The sequence below is a fragment of the Aphelocoma coerulescens genome, chromosome 1, assembly GCF_041296385.1.
Source record: "Aphelocoma coerulescens isolate FSJ_1873_10779 chromosome 1, UR_Acoe_1.0, whole genome shotgun sequence".
NCBI classification, from domain to species: Eukaryota; Metazoa; Chordata; class Aves; order Passeriformes; family Corvidae; genus Aphelocoma; species Aphelocoma coerulescens.
This window is the reverse complement of record NC_091013.1, coordinates 86588840-86608538: the sequence shown is the minus strand read 5'-3', so window position 1 is coordinate 86608538 and position 19699 is coordinate 86588840. Positions and strand designations below refer to the sequence as shown.

The 19699-nt window shown below is 38.0% G+C and overlaps 1 protein-coding gene across 5 annotated transcripts in view; it reads left to right on the top strand.

Moving 5' to 3' along the window:
* Positions 1-19699, top strand: part of TMEM135 (transmembrane protein 135) — a 161675-nt gene that overhangs the window by 54703 nt on the left and 87273 nt on the right. For 4 of the 5 annotated variants that reach the window (XM_069015654.1, XM_069015671.1, XM_069015688.1 and 1 more), the window contains one exon: positions 13240-13305. The exons of the other annotated variant lie outside the window; for it this stretch is intronic. In XM_069015654.1, the coding sequence (XP_068871755.1) occupies positions 13240-13305 (66 nt within the window). The remainder of the gene's footprint in view (positions 1-13239; positions 13306-19699) is intronic. 5 annotated transcript variants of the gene reach the window in all.

The following is a 19699-nucleotide window of genomic DNA, read 5'->3' as shown; positions in this document are numbered from 1 at the left end:
AACCACACCTGGTGAAAGGGAAGAGAAAGCCTTTGTCCTTTTGTATGTTTTCCAGAATTAGCAGTAAGTAAAAACGTTGAAAGGAAATGTTAGATTTGTGTAGGCATGGGTTTAATTAATACAAGTCTATGTTCTGTAAGTGCTGTGTTAGTAAAATTTATGAAGGAGTACTACACTGCATTAGGGTAATTTATGGCCCAAATAAATGTCAGTTGCTACGGTAAACTAGTATAGAAACAGTGTAACTAGGATAAAAAAAGTGAAGAACTAGAGTAAATTGCAAACATTGTAAGAATAGTGATACAATTCTTTCTTTATATTCACCCAAGCAAGTATAAGTTCGTTTACAATATATTTATTAACAGTCTCAGGCTAATAAAACAACACTTACGGAGCAATTTTGGACACTTTCCAGCTCTCTGTATTGTGCAGTGACAAGTTAGGCCAGTGCTTTTTTTTTATTTATTAAGAAAAAAGAGAAGGAATCTGTATTCCTGGCTCCTTTATAAGGTTGTTAAATGTGCCATTTGGCATTTCAGAGCAGTGCTTTGCATTGTGCTCAATTAGTGCAGACGAAGCAATCGCAGCACCAGTTTCAGAAATGTGCCTAATTACTATAAACCACTGAGGGATCCATTCATTCTGCGTTTCTGGCTCTGTGGGTGCCAGCCACAGAGACTCCAGCAATTTCTGAAGCCTAATCCTGAGTCACTTCTCCATGTTTCTGTGGCACTTGCCTTTTGGAACCTATAATGGGGTCTGGCTGTTTATGACCTTGTGTTGCTCCGCCTCCCATCTGTAGTATATTCTGGAAATGAGACCTTGGTGCATAGGAAAGGATTGAGAAAGACTCTTCAGCCCTTTCTACAAACACACACACACACACACACACACACACACACACACACACACACACACTTCCTTCCTGAAAAAGGAGGTGACATTTTATGTTTTATTTTAAATTATTCTGACTCCTGCCATGGAGAGCCTTTATTAGTTATGAAGGCTATGGATCAATTTTTGGAATAGGATTTACTTGCAGCCTGTACTAGCCGTTATGATTTTAGCCATTAGTAGCTAGATTGATGATAGCCCTCTTTCAGCTTGATGACAAACCTTTCCCATTAGCCTTTTTTGGATGCTTCTGGCTGGTATCCTTCATGGTAATGGTAATTCATCCTTCTGTCTTTCTACTGAGTGAAGGAGTTGGCTGCTACCAGAAAGTGATCCTGTATAGATGCTTGTGTAAGCATAAAGGCTGGAACAGAGCTGTCTTGGAGGAGCTGTTGACTGTTTTTCTGATGTTTTGATTATGCAGGTCATTTAAATGCCAATGAAGCCCTTCCATTTTAACACCAGGGTTTTTTTCTGTACATTCGGTCAGTGAAGAGGTGAGACTTTAAACATCTGATAGATGAGAGGGAAGAACTTGTAGTGAAGACCTGACCTGATACGTGGTAGTTTAACCTATCATGTTGCTAGCTACTCTTGAACGTTTGCAAAACAGAGGCATCCTTTTTTCAGCCATGGTTTGAAAGCTTTCTGAAGAGTTAGCCCAACTGAAAGTGTCTGATTTATGTTTTCATTTGAGGTTTTTACACTTATTGGGATTAATTTGTTCATTTGATGGGGAGCACAGTGTGTTTTAAGGTCAGTTGATTGTCTGCTGTGGTTTCTAAATTGTTTTCAGCATTGCTACATTCCTTAGACAATTCCTTGTTCTGTAATTGTGTACTTGTTGTAATTTATGTACTTTTCCCTCAAGAAGCGTGAGCTGTTATTTGGCTGTGCTAATGTACAGGGTGGTTAAATGAACATGCCTATCCATGCAGTCCAGTACAGTTTATGGAACAGACCCACTACATGTATTTGGTACCATTAAACCTTGCCAGGAATAACTGTACGTCTTGTTCCTGGTAAAAGATCCTCTCTCTTGTTATTTTGTACTTGGTTAAAGTGTTTGCTGTAAATTTTAAACTCTCTATAGTTTTTTTAAGTTCATTACATTTTCTAAATAAAGAGAATAGGTAAATGTAGAGTGAATAAACTGGTCTGGTGAAGGGATTCTGTTTGTCTATCCCTGAGGTGGGAAGCAAGCAAGACTTTGAGCTATATTTGAATTGAAATTTAAGCCTCCTCATTACCTTTCCATTGTTGTGATACAGCTCTACATCACTTGGAGTAGCTTAGGGCCATGCTGCAGTTTCTGAATTTGGTAAATCTATCAGTAGATGTACTGGTAGTGGCTCCTGTGTGATCTGAATCAGTGGCCTTTAACTGTGCGATCACTGTCTTTTCCTTGGGAACATTGCTCATTGCCAATAAAAGATTATAGATGTCTTGCAGATTAGCAGCTGCTCAGTTTCATAACTGTAACTATTGGTGTGTTTAAAACTTCTGTAAAATACAGGTTATCAGTTCCTCCATTGGCTTTTCTCGGATGGTCCTCAGCTGCAGTCTCTAAATACTTCACAGTCTCTTTTTTTTTTATTCTCATGAGTTAACCCTTAAGTGGCAAATATGGTAACCATTTTTTGCATGAGAAGTAAAATAATAGAATTATTTATTTGGATGGTGTTCAAAAAGTATTCAATAACTTGGTTTGATTCAGTGTTAGGTATTTGTCCTTGACTGCTTCCAAATTTCTTGGGTTACATTTCTTTACCACATTGGAATTGTAATTGTTCTGTATGTTCTCAAGGCAATGTATGGAAATAACTAAGTCATTATTCTTTATGACTTTTGGGAGGAAAGTGAAAAGTATTTTTCCTCTTTTGGATGAGGAATTGCCATGGTAGTACCATCAGGAGTGGATTTTTAGGATCTCTTCATTGAGGGTCTCCCACCCTTGGGAAAGAAGACCACACTACCTAGTTACAGAAGAATCCTCTGTGTTTCAGTTGTCTTGCCTGATGTCAGATAAGAAAAACAAAAGCTAGAATCTGGCCCTCCTGTGTGCACTCCACTCGTTTTACCAATAATTTCATTGTGTTTCCTTGTGATTTGCCTCCCAAGTTTTAGAGAAAGAAGGAGAGGGGTTTTACAGACCCGGCATTGATTGCCATGTAGCTTCATTTCCTCCTTTTACTACTGTCTAGCAACCATCTGAATTTTGATGAAAGTCTTATATCCCCTGAGACAACCCATACATGAAAGTAGAAATCAAGTCCCATATTTCTTGAATTAGAGTGGGCTAAACTTTTTTCCCTATACAAAACCATGCCCAATAATTGTTAGGATGACAGAGTTAGTTGGCAGCAATTACCAAATCATTGTACACCAGGCAAGAATATTGCATAGTATTGAAGTCAATTCACTACAGTAATTTTGGTGACTGCAATGTCATCAAGCAATTCTGACTGAAAGCCTCTCTGTATCTAATGTGTTTCAGGACATGAAGGTTGTAGCCAACTTCATTTTGGGTGGCTTGAGTCCGAGTCTGACTCATGCCTTGTTTTTTAAGGGCATTTTACTAGTTCATCTTGCTGGAGGTGCTTTCTTCTGCTTTGACATTTGTTGTTTGTCCTCTGGTCCTGCAACTGGGCTGGATGTAGTAATTCATCTGTTGCAGGGTCAGGCCAGCTACCTTGACTTCGTGGAAAACATTCAAGAGCAAGAAGGAGGAGTATCCATCTGGCATGACAGAGAAGCAGAAGGGAAGTGTTTTAGACTTATGCAGTACATGGGTAAATACTGCAAATTTGTAAATTTAGAATTCTTAAGCTACAAAATTAGGTGTGGTGAGTTCTCATACCTTTTGTTCAAGCAGATTTGACAGATTTTACTACTTTTTGCTGTTGTACATGTGCACAATGCTTTAATGATTGTGGATGGGTGTTACTTCAAACCTTGATTTATTTAAAAGCAGGGCTTGTGGAGTACAACTGCACCATGGCCTCTGTCAACAGCCTTAGTGTTGAGACACTGCCCTTCTGATAGTGTATGTGAAGGAGAAGTGTGGCTTCCTCCTGAGATTGGTCTTGCGATAAAAGCTCCCTGCTTTTCTTAAAAAGAGCAAACGGCATGCATGCATGCTTTGCTATGGGCCTTGTACTGCTTGGTAGAGAAGGGCGATTCTTAGATGCTGGAGGGACTGTTGTGTCAATTTTGAGGAAAAAGTGCTTGGGAAGAAGAATTCTTGCTGGTTCAGTTTGTCTGAAATGGCTTCACTTGCAAACTCTGAGTATTGTGCAGCCTGTGAGTGAGGGTTTCTATTAGTTGCTCAGGGCCAAAATAAGAACAGCTTTCTTGAGAACAGGAGGCATTCAACCAGTGCTTCTGCCAGTTCTCAAAATACTGTTCTAAGTGATGAAATTTTTAGCTCTCCTTAAAAGAAAAAAAATGTTGATTAAAAAATGATTCTGAGTTCTACATTACATTTGTAGTTAATTACCATTCCCTATATAGTATACAGCTTTCTGAGTTTTCTTGCTGATTATTTTGTATTAACTGGTTTTAATCACAATCAGCATCTGATTTAGTTAACTGTTTTTACAGTTAAAGATAAGAGTGTGTGATAAAAAAAATCCCAATTTTTTGTTAGGTCATTACCAGAATGTATTCTTCCTCAAAAGCAATTTAGCTGTTGTCTAGCATCAGTAAAACTTTTCTAGGCAGAGTAGGGAGGCATTTTTATAAGCTGCCCCAAAAATGAAGTAGAGTTAACCTGTGTATTCTGTTTCTAATTAGTTCTGAAACATTGTGTGACATATATGCATTAAACAATAAGCTTGGGAGGTGAGTTGAGTGTCTCATTCAAAGTCAGTGTAATCTATAGTACTGTTTACACCGTGGTCATGATAAATCACTAGTTTGAAAATGTTTTTTGGATTTAATTTGTATTAGTTTAGCTCATAACACTGTGGGTAAATTACAATGCATGGAAACAAACCAATTGAGACAAAGAAATTTTTGTTCCATTTGCAAATACAGAGAGCTACTACTTAAAATTGCTACCAGTGGGAAATGTAAAAGGTGAGGTAATCCCCTAAAGAAAAAGAGCCCTGGTTGTGAAACACATTAAATGTAAATCTTGTAAAACTTGTAGGGAATGTACTGAAGTACTGAATTGAACCCGCTCAGAGTTCACGCTAACAAGAAATTCTGGTCAATGAAGGCAGATAAAAGAATTGTAAATGACTGTTTAAATTAGTCTGGAATTCCAGAACATGTGCTTGGATAATATGAAATAAAGCTGTCTAAATATGCAGCTCTCATTAATTTACTGGTTATAGTGAATGTCTGTTACAAGATCCGAGGCTGCTGGAATAGCTTGCTGGTGTTTAAATCTCTGCCGTTTTACAGGGGTTAGAATGGAGAATAGGGATCCAAGGATCTTTCGATTTTGCTCTCTGTTGTCCCAATAACTCACTGAGGAACTGCAGGTGGACCATGAAAGCTCGCCTCAGTCTTCTTTAACTTGTGTGGCAGAAGAGTTTGGCTTCACTTTTTTATAATAGCTTGGGAATGAATTCTACAGGAACATCCTTGTTGCCATGTCACACACTGTCTTCTCGTCTGTTGGCTTTCCTTCACCAGTGCTCTTAAGATGAGGAGGGTGAGGTGCTACAAAATCACGGCAAAGAGTCAAAATGGATGAACAGGCAAAGATGTAGCAATAAGTGTAGGATGATCAACAAGGCCAAGTGCATTGTCCTGCCTGTGGGTTGGGGCAGTCCCAAGCACAAATACAGACTGAGCAGAGAATGGATTGAGAGCAGCCCTGGAGAGAAGACCTTGGGGCTTGTGGTGGATGATATGCTCAACATGACCTGGGAATGTGAGCTTACAGCCCAGAAAGCCAGCCTCATCCTGGGCTGCACCCAAAGCAGCGTGGCCAGCAGGGTGAGGGAGGGGATTCTGCCCCTCTGCTCTGCTCTGGTGAGACCCTTCCTGGAGTGCTGTGTCCAGCTGTGGAGTCCCCAGCATAAAAAGGAAATGGACCTGTTGGAGCATGTCCACAATGATGGGAGGGCTGGAGCACCTCTTATGAAGACAGACTGGGAGAGGTGTGGTTGTTCAGCCTGGAGAAGACTCCAGGGAGACCTCACTGCAGCCTTCCAGTAAGACTTAAGACAAAGATGGGGACAAACATTTTACAAGCATCTGTGGTGACAGGACTAGGGTCAGTGGTTTTAAACTGATAGAGGGCAGGTTTAGATTAGATGCAAGAAAGAAATTCTTTGCTGTGAGGATGGTGAGGCACTGGAACAGTTTGTCCTGAGATGATGTGGCTGCTCCATCTCATCGAAGTCTTTAAGGCCAGGTTGGATGGGACTTTGAGGAATCTAGTCCAGTGGAAGGTGTTCCTGCTCATGGCAGGGGAGCTGGACTAGATGGTCTTTAGAGGTCCTGTCCAAACCAAACCATTCAATGATTCTGTATAGTGTTGGAGTTCATTACAGCTCTGAACTCAGGGCAGTGTTGCCCTTTTATTCTGAAAATTTGGTGACTACATCAAGCCCTGTCAGACCTGCTGTATGTTGTTTCTCCAGCAGCCTTTGGCCAGGCAGCAGCAAAGTTCTCCATGAATCAGTTTCAAATGGGATAGAGATGGAGCATGATGAGTGCTCCTTCTCAGCATTCTGGAGCTGCAAATGAAGATTTTGCTGCCCCTAAATCCTGGGTGGGGGGCACTGACTATACAAGCAAATGTGCTTGTATATTCCTGGTCTGGCCAGACTGGTCTTTCAGCCATTATTTTTTCTGCTATCTGGCAGCATTACTAATCGAAACCAGGTTTGACAGTTGTCATGTGCTTTCTGCAGGCTGGCTTGCAGCTGTTTGCTGTCCTTCTGCTGTGTGATTGGAAAGAAGGAAGGTTTTAGTTGGCTTCAGTGGATCATTTCTCAGATGCAGAAACCTCTGCTCCATGATGATGGTGGGGCAGGCTTGCTTGGACCTCTTTTCTCTGGCATTTCTGTCAAGGCAGAGGAGATTAAATGACCTATTTCTCCAGTTTCCCATGCTGGCTGCTGGCCTGATTTGTGGGTAGTTCAGTTCATGACCATTATACTGCTGGATTTTTTTTTTTTTCTGGCTTCCTGATACTTAGTTAATTGCAGTGTTGAGCCGTTCAATCCTTTGTGAAGAGAAAGCTAGAAAAAGGTGAAAGTCAGTTACAGGCTGGGACCAGGAATCCCAATGTAAATACCAAGCATTTTTTGGGAGGGGGCTGGGAGGAAGGAAAGGGAAAAGAGCAGGTAGAGGAGAAATCAGGAAGAAAAGCAGTTATCATGATCTTGGCAAGTGTTACAAATACCACAACTGCAGACTACTGGGTTCAGATTAAGATAAATATAGACAAATGCTTTTATTTCATCCTCCTAGCAGCACATATTGTGTGATTATTTCCTTGCTTGGTTCATTTGTTAAGCATGTGTTCTGCAACTTTAAATTATAAAGCTCTTTCAAGGAGAGACTGAGGTTCCTGAGCAGCCCTGCAGTGTGGAGGAAGATCAGGATAGTTTAGTTAGGTAGAGGGTAGAGGTAAATTAGTTCATAAGGTAGTTTATTAACCCTGAAAGTGCACATTTAGGTCAATGAGCAAACGGAATTTGTAAATGGAATTGAAATTACACTGAACTGTGTGTAAATTTGAGCCTACGTTTACATGACAAATCTGCAAATGCTCTCCGAAGTGAGCAAGACAACTCAAAAAAAGTTACTATGCTATTAGTCTTGTTAGTTTTAATACTGGTTTATTTATGCTATATTAGTGGTGAGTTTTGCACATCTCCAAACTTCTAGTTAGGGAATCAACACACATTTATTATTTAAGAAAGAAGAATGTTTACATATAGTACTTTTCTTTATAAGATACATGGCCAGGTGTGTGCTTTGTTTGCACAAAGATTGAGTAAGTAACCAGAGGAGAGGGAAATAAAGTTTTGTGGAATGCAGAGGTGCATGTTTGGTGCAACATATTCTGAAACCTGAATTTGGGAAAAAATTAGAGATGTTTTGGAAAATGGATACAAGGCTTTCATGAACTCTGTAAAATATGCTTTATCATGGGGTTTAAATTGTTTAGTCTTCAGAGAGTTCACAGTTAAGTTGCTTTTATTGAAGGTAAAGGCAAGAAATTATTTGATCTGTTAATTGGTGACTGGAAAGAGCTTGTGTCTTGCAGGAGTCAAATGTAGGCTGATCTACTTATTGTACAAATAAGGTTCCAATAGTTCAATAATGAAAGCAGAGACATTCAAAGTCATTCAACAAAGTAAAAGATGGAGGTACATGGAATTCACATCTGTACGATGGAATTAATTGAATTTTCTGTGGTTTTTCAGAGACTAGGAATTTACATATCTGTCTTTTTAAAAGCTTCAGTTTAGCTTCAGTATTGTATTTTAACATATTTAAAAAATATTTTAAATCTATAAAGTATATAGAATAGCAACACATTCTATATTGGTATTGTGGTAATTTAATCAAAAGTTGTAACAATAATTAAGCTCCTCAGTTAAATCTGTCATCTGGAGTAAGGTTTAGATGCAGACAGTTGCTTTACACTTTTTGTGGACAGAATTCAGGGAAAAAAATTGAGAAACTTCTATGTTTTCCTATTCATTGTTGCTTCTAAATCTTACCAGATCTTTTTTTGATAGCAATCATTCTTGTTTTCAAAAGTTGTGTGATGGTTAGCTACTAAGGGCTATAACAATAGTTCATATATAATCAAGTTGAAAGATTGTTATTAATGATTTTGGATAGACTGTCAAAACTCTTTTTTCATGTAATTTGCTTTTCATGAGGAAGCACAAATTTTACAGGCAAGAGCTGTCAGCTAGCTGTTGTATCCAAGATCAGAAAACCTAATAGGAGTGAAAAAATGTCTTTTGTGGTATTCCATCCTTTTTTATCCTTATGAGCAATTTGCACCATTTTAATTTTAATTCAGTTGGGGTTTTTTTTCTGTTTTGTTTTGGGTTTTTTAATGCACGTTTAGAAATAGATGCCAAAAATTGTCAGGTGATTAAAAAGTATACATTTCTAAATTCATTAACTTGCATGATCAATCTCCTCACTGCTTGCATTTGCAGTTTTAACTTTGGTAAAACAGTAACTATTCTGATGAAGTATTATGTGAGACCATTTTATTTTTGTGAATACCTAGAAAATCCAAAACATCTGGAATCTTAAGCAGTGTTTCTGTTTTTTTCTACCACTTCTATCAATAATGCACAATTATCTTCCACTTTAGTTCTGGTTCATACAAGTGGTTTCTCTTTTTTTTTTTTTTTTAACCCACTTGCAAAGAATTTGATCGGAAGCAACTGCTTTGTTGGAGTGAGAACAGTTGGTCATCTTTGTCTGGAGATGACATTAGAGCTTGCACGGTGTTACAGAGTGGTAGGGTACGGTAGGCTGCCGTTTCACCTCACATCTAATGTAACATACTACACATTCTTTATAATGACCAACAAGTTTAGGATTCAGTAACAATCATCTTGTTACATCTTGCAACACATTTGTTTCACACTGAGATCACTAAAACCATGTGTTGATAGTTTGCTTTCTTACAAACCTCTGACTCCTGTCGCTGAGTAGATGGCTTATTCACAGTGAATTGAATGCAAATAAATCTCAAGTTTTTACAGCTTTCTAAAAAATCTGATTATTAGTTAAAAATTAGTTAGATTCCTAGTCAGCAGTTTCTTTGAGAATAGTATAATTATTTCTTAAATGGACAGTTATGCCTTGTTTGATTTGCAACAGAGCAGTACTCTGCATATTTTTAGCAGATTTAACACAATGAAATAAACCTGCCATTTCAATATACTTAATAACTTTTAACACATTATTTAAAATTATTAAAGACATTTGAGTTCAAAGGATTTAAACTAAGTATTGAAGCAAGTTGTATGCAGATATTTGGCAGCCTGAATATTGACTATTATTATACTGGTAACTTTGGGAGATTTGAAATTACATACCAAGAACATGCCAACAGGCAAGATATGTTCAATAAACTAGATTTTTAGTCAAAGTAGATTTGATGTCCTGTAGGGGGATCCTTTTGCTCTCAGCAAGATATTATCATATATAGAATTTCAGAAAGTATATGAGCTGAGTATATGAGAATATTGTTATTTTTACCTTGCTGTTGTGGGATTCTTCATGCAGCTTTTTTTCCCTGTATTCTTTATGGAGAATTAAGTATGATGGAGTTTGTCTCTAACATTTTAAAAAAATGTAGTACATGTATATTTTGACTTTTCCCACCCTTAGGCTTATTCTTCCATATCCAACATGTACAACTCGAATGCCTGCAGGATGGCCTTCCACTTGGCTGGCACAAAGCATTTCCACCACTTAGAGAGAATTTGAGGAACTGGGCTGTGTTTCTTTGGGAAGCAGAAGAAATTTACGGGTCATCCATAAATTGCATTTTTTTGTGGACTTATCACTTAAAATATTGTTGTGAAATACTGAAACAGGTTGATCAGAGAGGTTGTAGGACCTCCAATCTTAGAGATGCTGAAAATGGGCCTAGACAAAGCTAGTCCAAGGAACCTGAGCAGGACCAGACAGAATCATAGAATTGTTTAGGTTGGGAAAGGCCTTTAAGGTCATAGAGTCTCCATCCATTAACCCAGCACTGCCAAGTCCCCCACTAAACCATGTCCCTCAGTGCCACCTCAGCACATCTTTTAAATACCTCCAGGGATGGTGACTGAAACACTTCCTAGGGCAGGCTGTGTTCAAGTGCTTTACAACCCTTTCCAGGAAGAAATTTTTCCTAATATCCAATCTAAGCCCCTCCCCCAGTGCAATTTGAAGCCATTTCTTCTTGTCCTGTCACTTGTTAGCTGGGAGAAGAGACTGACCCCCACCTGGTTACAACCTCCTTTCAGGCAGTTGCAGAGAGTGATAAGGGCTCCTCTGAGCCTTCTTTTCCCCAGGCTAATCACCCCCAGCTCTTTCAGCTGCTCCTCATGAGACTTGTGCTCCAGACCCTTTCCCAGGGCTGCTGCCCTTCCTTGGACATGCTCCAGTACAATTCTGTTTGTTTCTGCATTTGCAGGGCAGAAGGGAAAAAGATATAAATTGAAGACAGTGTGAAAGCTTTGGAAAAAAAAGAAGTGTTGCAGATAAATTTAGGTTTTATGACTGGCAAAATTTTGCTAGCTGCTTACTTTTATCATTAGTCTCTGTGATGTTGTAGCCCTGTGAAGGTATTAGAAAACTCTGAATGGTTACATCATACTCTTCTTCCTTGTAAGACATTGCCTTACTCAAATCTCTGCATGTTCACACCTCGTTTGCTTTGTCAAAAGGATGCAGACCTGAAATATTTACTGCCGGTATCCACCTCCTTCATCTTAAAGCTTGCACCAGCAGTAAGATTGGGCTGATTACTGTTTAGAAAGATGAACTTCTGTAAGCTTCCTCTTGGATTTTGCATGCCAAAACCCCCAGTAGTTTTCTCCAGCCTTGTCATTGTCAGTCAATGGCCATAGGTGGCCTCATCCCCACCATGCAGTTTCTGTGGGAAGCTGTGATTGTAGTGCTAATCTTCTTAGTGAAGGGTGGCCCACCCTTAGTGAAGGGAGGACATCTGTGGTGTTGCATTTGCTATTGCTGTGATTTTTCCTTGTTTCTGAATGGTTTTGACATCTGGCATTAACGAGGTGAGTACAAGTGTACTAAGGAGAGATCTTCTAGTAGTAGATGTGAAAAGAAAGTCACACACACCAGTGGTTTTCAAAAGAAACAAAAGCAGCTTAACTGTATTGACAGAATGCTCAATTTGGTTGAAACATCCCTAAAAATGTTGGTGAAAGAAGCCAATTTTGTGAAAGACAAAAGGTTGTGTGAGCTTCACTTCATCTCTCAGAGAAGAAAGGTTTGAGAAGCAGGATCACAGTGGAGCACTGCTCTGCATCTTTGTGGGTGTAAATGAAGTAATATATTTTGCAGCCTCTTGTTCTAGAGTTCACACATTCATTTACAGGTGTGTGGGGAGAACATAAGGTAATTAAAAGATCTTTTATTAAGTTATTTTCTGCAGAAAATAATTTAGAAAAGAGTAAACCCCACTTAATCTGTGTCTAGGAAGACTGAGGAGTTAATCTCAGGAGATGTCTTTGATATTACATTTGTTGAGATACAGCTGTCTTGAGGTAGTGGTAGTGGGAACGCAGCAAGTCATGCAGGCATGGAAGCACTGAGATGCTTTTTTTAAAAAATCACTGTTCAGAAAGATGATCAGCTACTGCAAACTGCTTTTATTTATAAGCTTTCTAAATGTGGTTGTTTTGTTGGTTTTGTTTTCCAAGCAGCCTTCTAACTACTCCTTAACATAGATCCTTAAATGTCAGGGTATTCTTTTAATTAGAACCAGATATTAAAAACATGGTTTTTTACAGTTGAAATTGAAACCAGCTTCACTGTTTGCTATGGAAACAAGTTTTCAAAGCAAATCTGTTCATGTGTACACTGATGTGCCAATCTGTGAATTTATGAAACTTGTGAATTTTTTTCATGACTTTTTCCAACCAGTTTGTAGAAAGATAGGTGGTGCAGAACCTATTACAGTCTGTATTAAGCCAGTAACCTATCTCTGTATCAGAAGTATGTGCCAATTGTCCCACTGGATTAAAGAAAGGACGGGCCAACTAACACAGAAAGGTATTCAACTAATTAAAGATTAAAAATTTCCCCAAAGTTGTGTTCCCTGCTATTTGCACATGACAGTGTTGTGTTCTGTTCTGTAATCCCACCATTACAGAGAGTTAAGAGGGGCTCAGGTGCTTTTAGGAAAAGTGCTGCATCATACTAATTTTTCATACTCATTTGTCAATTTAAGTGTATATTATTAAAGAGCAATTTAAAAAATAAGTTTCATGAGTCGTGAAATACCATATAGCTGTTTTTTCCACAGTACTGCACTTTTACCTGAGAACCTCTGGAGGACAGTTATCTGGGGCTGAGCATCTCTGACCTGCTCAGAGAGTCTTCTGGAACAGCTGTGGTGTTGCCTGAGGGATCACCTACTGCTTAGGTGGTTACTTATGCTGAGACCAAAATCCTCAATACATGTCTCACCTTGCAATAAACACTTGCCTAAGCTGCGCACATTGTTTTAAAGGAGTTACTGGAGCAATTCAACTGTAAAATAGGTGCTAAAAGGTAGCAGAAAATATAAAACATGCTATAAAACTTGAGACAAATCATCATGAGCTGTGTTGTCTGTTTTTTAATATGAATTTGTCTGTGTATTTGTTGGTGCAGGCCACAGAAACATTGTTCCGAATGGCGGTAGCAAGAGGAGCTATCACACCTTTAAGACATGGAGAAGTAAGGCTGAATATATCCGTATTTTTTTGTTCCTTATTTATGTGTGATATAATGCTTTATTATTATAGTGCTTTATAAATTCCTGGAAGATGTACTGTCTTCAGGTAAGTGAAGAGAGCTGGACTATATATAACTTGCATACCTACATTTCAGTATCTTTTTAAAGGAGAATGGAAATTTAAATCTTGCCCAGTCAGAAATGAAATATTTTTCAAAGAACGCTCTATTTTTCTCTTTGCTTCAATCATAACTTAGCCATATGATAGAAGTGACTCAAGAGAATGGCCTTTCATCTGCTTTGCCAAGAGCTGGGATCCAGTTTTTCACTGAGTTTTCTCTATTAAAGATGTCAAATCTAGAGAAATTCACATGAGGTCAATATTTGTTACTGGGTGGCTGTTGAGAGGTTACTTCATCCTTTGTTCCTTTCAAGAAATATAATATACGAAGTATTAGTACATTAATTATTCCAAAGAGGATAAATGTATTTGAATATTACCTTACTCATACATGCTTCTGTTCGTGGTCAGCATTGTTTTCCTTCTTTGTATGGTTTTATATGAGGTAAAAATTGTTTTGAACGTCAGTGATAGTTCCAATATGGGTTGGTGCAATTTATACTTAGATTGAATTTCATTTAAAAAATAAAATACTACAGTCAGTCATGACACTGGAAGTGAGGATTGATCTGGGCATTGCCACAGCTGGATGCTACAGTGTGTAGGGTTTTTCAGTGTTAGAAATCTCAGTGTTTTTTCATGGTAATATGATTTTGATCAAATTCCTAATAAGCTTGTGAAAAATTCTTAGCATTTAATCTGGAATCTTGGCCTACACTGACCGTGGAATCCCAGCTATGCTGTAAAATGTTCCTTATGCTGATGAGGTTGCCTTAATTTCTCTTTTGTGACAAAATAATGTATCTCTGCATCAGTGTCTAAAGATGTACCTGAGATTTCATGTCCTGTCATTGTTCGTAATTTTGGCTTTTCTGAATATATGGATCCTTTATGTATTTTGTGTACTGCTGCTTTCTAAAGAGGAGCATAATGCCATTTCCAGAAGTGTTAGTTACTGAATATATGCATCCCTTCCAAATTCCCTGGTTAGGTTTATTTTTTCAGTGAAGGGTACTTAATTTTCGATGTTTTAATGACCAGGTTGCCCAAAAAGTTTGTGTAGTTACCCAGTGAATGGTGTGAATTATGGAAAAATAAAATTATAGGGTTTTTTTTAAAAGAGTAACTAATTGTACTGTTTGCAATGCAAAATACTGGGACAACTACATACGTAATTGTGAATATTAGTAATTTCTGAATCTGATACATCTTATGTTGAGCCAGTTCAGCTCACTGATGAGGTAGAAAAATGTTTTTGCTCAAGGGAGATCTTTTCATTAAATTCCATTGTGTAAATATAATTTACTTAGTCTGAAAATGAGAAATTACATTATTCAGATGAAACTAATTTTTCCAGAAGAAACATATAATTATCTAGAGTCATACTAAAATTTTTTTTTGCTTTTCCAAGAAATTGCTGGATGTTTGCACAGTGCGAAATTAGAAAGGGAGCCAGAAAAAAAGTTGAATATGAACTAAAGTTGACTGTATTCTGTTTGAGAAGTGTGAATTTGGCAGTGAAAATCAAAACAGAGAAACCTTTTTAAACGGAAATTTCAAAATATGGAGGCAGCAGTCCAAATGTGCAATAGTGCTGTTCAACTTTCACATCAGAGCTTAAAAATGTAACACCATTTAAAATTTGAGAGAGGGTAAACCTGTCCACTATTAGAAGGCAAAAGTCATACCTGTTTTTTTAAAATTAATTAAAAAAACCAAACAGTATTCTGTCTGTACCACTGAACAGATTAATGTGGAAACGTTTCTTCTACAGGCAAAACAGGATACATGAAAAGTTGTCCATTATGATCCAGTTGTCATCACCAGGTGGATTTATAAATTATTATATTGAATGTCCACTGGCAGTCCCTTTTATTTCTCCTTTCAACATTTCCTCATTCATTTGGCCTTATCAGGCCTTTATGCATATAGAATTTTTATGTTTTTCATTTATTATCCTTGAAGAAATTGAAAAATGAGGTTGTACAGGTTTGGTCTTTCTACTTTTGAATGTGGTTTATAAAGTTGCTGTTGAGAGTTTAGATAATTGTGCTGCCAAAACCAGTTATCAAAATTGGGTGCATAGTGCCAAAAATTTCCTAACTGTGGAATATTAGTCATAGAGGTTCCTGAAGAATCTTTGCAGTGGTTCTCTTGCTCCTGGTTGGGTTTAAGTGTAGCAGCCTCCATGAGAAAGAATCAAACCCAGAAGCATAATTTATTCTCAGGAGTCAGTATGTTGTTGTTCATGTTAATTAGTTTTCATGTTAATTAGTTATTTCTGTCAGTTATGTTGTTGTGGGGATGGGGCATGAGGCAGAGCCTAACATTCATTTCTGTTAGCACTTCTAGCCGATTCCCAAATGATCCAAAAACTGTGGTGCACATATGATCACACCAAATCCCATGGCTGTGCTTCTGAAAGGAAATCTTAGGATGCATTTCATTAATGACACAAAGCTGAGAGCTGGTGATTGGCGCAGCTGAGAGCTGTGCATTTGGGGAGCCTGGACCTGGCACCACCTAGGGAGCATCTCCAGCTGTTTCTTCTGCTTCTAGTCTTCATGCAGGAGGCTCAGATCTGCTGCCATCTGTTCCTCACAGTGTCCAGTCTCTTCCAGACAAGCCTGCCAGCTCTGTGGGTGCTGGCTGATGTGGCAGCAGTGATGGGGTTGAGGAAACAGGAGCAGCAACAGCATGCCTGCTGAAATGAGTGAGAAGAGGAATACAAGGAGGCTTCTTCTTCAGAGCTGATTGTGCTTTCCAGTTTTGCATTCCCTGGAGCCTCTACTGCTGTGTGCTGAACGCCAAGGGAGAGCCGTAAGGAGAAGCAAGGGTTGGCAGCAGTGGGCTGTGAGGAGTTGCTGGGTGCACAGTGGCAACATGGAATACATTTGGTACAAGCTAAGATTAAGTTTGGTGGCTATACACAGAGAGAACTTACCAAACCAGTTATCAAACCAGTGCTCTCATAAATAATGAGGCTGGAGCATTTGTAGCTATGAAAGTATCATTGTCAACCAAACTTGAAGTATAAATATATAGAAAAATGTAAGTTTTTCTAGCCTAAAATGGCTTATGGCCCTGCAGTGTAATACATGTAACCATATGCATTGCTATGGCAGTACATACCCATGCTTGAAAGTGCACTTCGTTGGAAGAAGACAAGTCTTTGTTTTTGTTTAAAGCCATTTTTAACAGATTTCACCATTCTGTGTGCTTTCTGTAAATTCAGTAATGTGAAGCACGAAGTTTTATGAATTTAGCCCAGATAGCTGTAAAAAGTAATTTCTGTGGATTTGTGTTCATAGTTAATACCGGTGATATATTTGTGATACCACGTTTAGCTAAACGTAGAACAAGGGGATTAGTAAGTATCTTTAAAATGGGGTTTCTTTAATATTTTTACAAGTGAATACGTAACAGTGGGAGCAGCAATATGAAATGCTCCTTCATGCAGCACTGCTTTTCGTTCCACAGACATACTAAAAGAACCTTGGAAAGGTTGAAGTGACATTACTGCCAGCTCAGGTTTTCCTTGCCCTCTTTCTTCCCAGTCCACTATGCCATAGCAGAGTGCAGTGTAGAGTCTTGTAAACTCACCTGTGGAATTCAAGTCATATAGACATCAATCTTTTGTATTATTAACAGTAACTCTGATGACTTTTTGTGTGAGGAAGAACTTCTTAATTTTTCTTGCCAATGGAGTGATTCAAAAGAGATATTATGACACCTGTCATCATATTTAGTTGTGTAATGTGGAGATGACATGGAACTAAGTATTCATTAAATGATAATCTCTTTTCCATATAAAGGGATTCTGCATTTGATTCCTAAATTTTGGGCTTTGTCACAATGATATTTTTGCTTGTGCTTTTGGCCAGTTTCATTTGTAATACATGAAACCCAGGAATACTTCATAAATGATCATGTTGCAGGTTTTGAAGAAGTACCAAGAATAGTTTGAGATTAATTTTCATTTAAATAAAATTCCTTTGGGTGCACAGTTTCCTGTGGTTTTAGCTCAGGGGCATACCAGGAATAATCACTTACAGGCACATTAGAAACTGAATTGCAGTTGGACAGTGGACATCTGATCCCCCTCACCCTTGTGCCTTCCAATCACAAAGATGTCTTTATTATCCAGGATTCAAAAGTTCTGCTGTCACAGGCTCCCCCAGCATCTCTGGTTTCCATGCTTTTTTCTTGAATACTTTGGTACTGTCCTGTTAATATGTGAGGAAAGATGTTTTCTCAGACTTACATAAATCTTGCAGCAGTAGAGACACTGTGGTAGAGACACCAAAGTCCTGAAGGTGCTTGATTTCTTAAGTGTCTGTCTTTAGCCAAGGGCATGTTTAAAAGGCAGCACTGTTGGTCAGAGTGAGCTGTATTTGTTCTCACTGCAGGGATATGATTCCTAGCAAACCAGACTTGGTACAAGGAAACTTAAATATTTTGTGGCCGTGTCACAGCTTCCATGGGCTGTTTCTGCCTTCAAGTAGGATTTTCAGTCTCTTGGATCTTGTCCTCTGGGTTTTTCCTGTCCTGGTTAAGGGTTGCTGGCACATGGAAAACAAGTGTATTTTTAGAATTGAATGTGTTGTAAACCAGTGTAAATTTAATTTAACCAAATCGTATTTCTGAATGTCATGTAAGATCCAAAATGCCAGTAGGTTTCAGTATTAATTTCTCTTATAATTACCCACTTATATTTGAAAAATATTTGCAAAACTAAAAGAAAAGAGTTGCTTGCAGGCAGGTCTGAGTACAAGGGAGGTCCCTTCTCTCTGTCATAAGAAAATAATCTGTACTTTAATTTTTAGCTAACTCAAAAAAAAAAAAAGGTGTTTTAAAAAAATTAAAAATAAAAAGGTATCCTATAACAGTGTTCTGAACCATCAATTAACAACTCACTTAAATTATTGGCATACATAGTTATTGCTTTCTCATTAGTGAAATCTATTTTGGAAGTAGTATGGAATCTCTTTTATAACTTCTTATAAAGCAGGAGCAAATGGATAAAGCATATCCACAAGAATAGAACTGTTTTGTAGTCCTCTGGCTTCAGGTTTTGTTTTGGGACAAATGTGTCAGAAGTATTTTAAAATAGTACTGGGATCTGGAAAATCCCTTTGGCAGGTCACAATGGTTAACGGTTCAAAGGTAACTTAATTGCCAAAGACTGGCATACCTTATCTATGTTATCTGGAAGTAAGTCAAAAGTAATTCTTCTGATTAAATGTAGTGAAAACTAAAGCTTGATTGGAGAGAGAGAGAGAGAGAGATTGAGAAAACCATTGAACCCTGGGGAGGGAAACCACCAGATTGCCTTTGAGGTGTTCCAGTGTGCAGTGTTCCAGTGCTGTTTTTGCCATGTATTCAGTTGTGTGAAGGTGTTATTTGTCTAGGTTGCCCTGAGTTAGCATTTTAAGTGGTCTATAGATTTTTAAATAATTTTTAATCATGAAGAGGAAAGAAAATTTGTCTCAAAAGCATAGCTGAATATAAAGAACTTTTCTGCTCTTTTAATATGCCATTTGCCTGAGGATAGTCTGTTCCTTACTAAAAATTGTCTCAAGCCTTGATAAAGTATTGATCTGCTCGAAATAATTTTAAAGTGTTGTGATGGAATTAATTTTTTAGGGAATGTGAAAAATTAATGCACTGTAGGAATCACATTGTCTGGTGTAAATTTAAGGTAGAAGGGTCTGAAAGTAGGATTGTGGCTGCATATTTCAGCATATGGAGGGGTACCACTGAAGAAAGGTAACACTCAAGTTTAGAAACTTGGAGAACTTAACTTTCAAAACAGAAGTGAAATAATATCTAGGTGACTCACGCTTTGTATTTTTCTTTTAAGCGCATGGAAAATGTAGTCTGTCTATTTTTCATGGAGTGGAACAATGGGATTTAGTACTTCAGGCATTTGACATACCATGCTAACCATTATTGTTACTGTAATTTTCTTCAGTGCAAGCTCATGGTATGTATTTATCTTAGAATAGTCATAACTTCCCTTTATGAAGTGAAACACAAGGCTAAAAAGTAAATTAAATTATGCTCAGGGGTATTTGCCAGGTGTGTTTCACCAAGAAAGTATTGGCAAGGAGTAAAGTAAGGAGGGAATTACCTATTTGAAAGACTTCTCTTTTTTTTTCCTTAATACTTTGCCTATGTATTTCAGATTTCTTACTCTTTTCCATCAGCAAAGCAGTGAGTGCGTGGTAAAGGTAGACAATAAAAAATTATGGCAACAAAGCTAAATGTAAGGA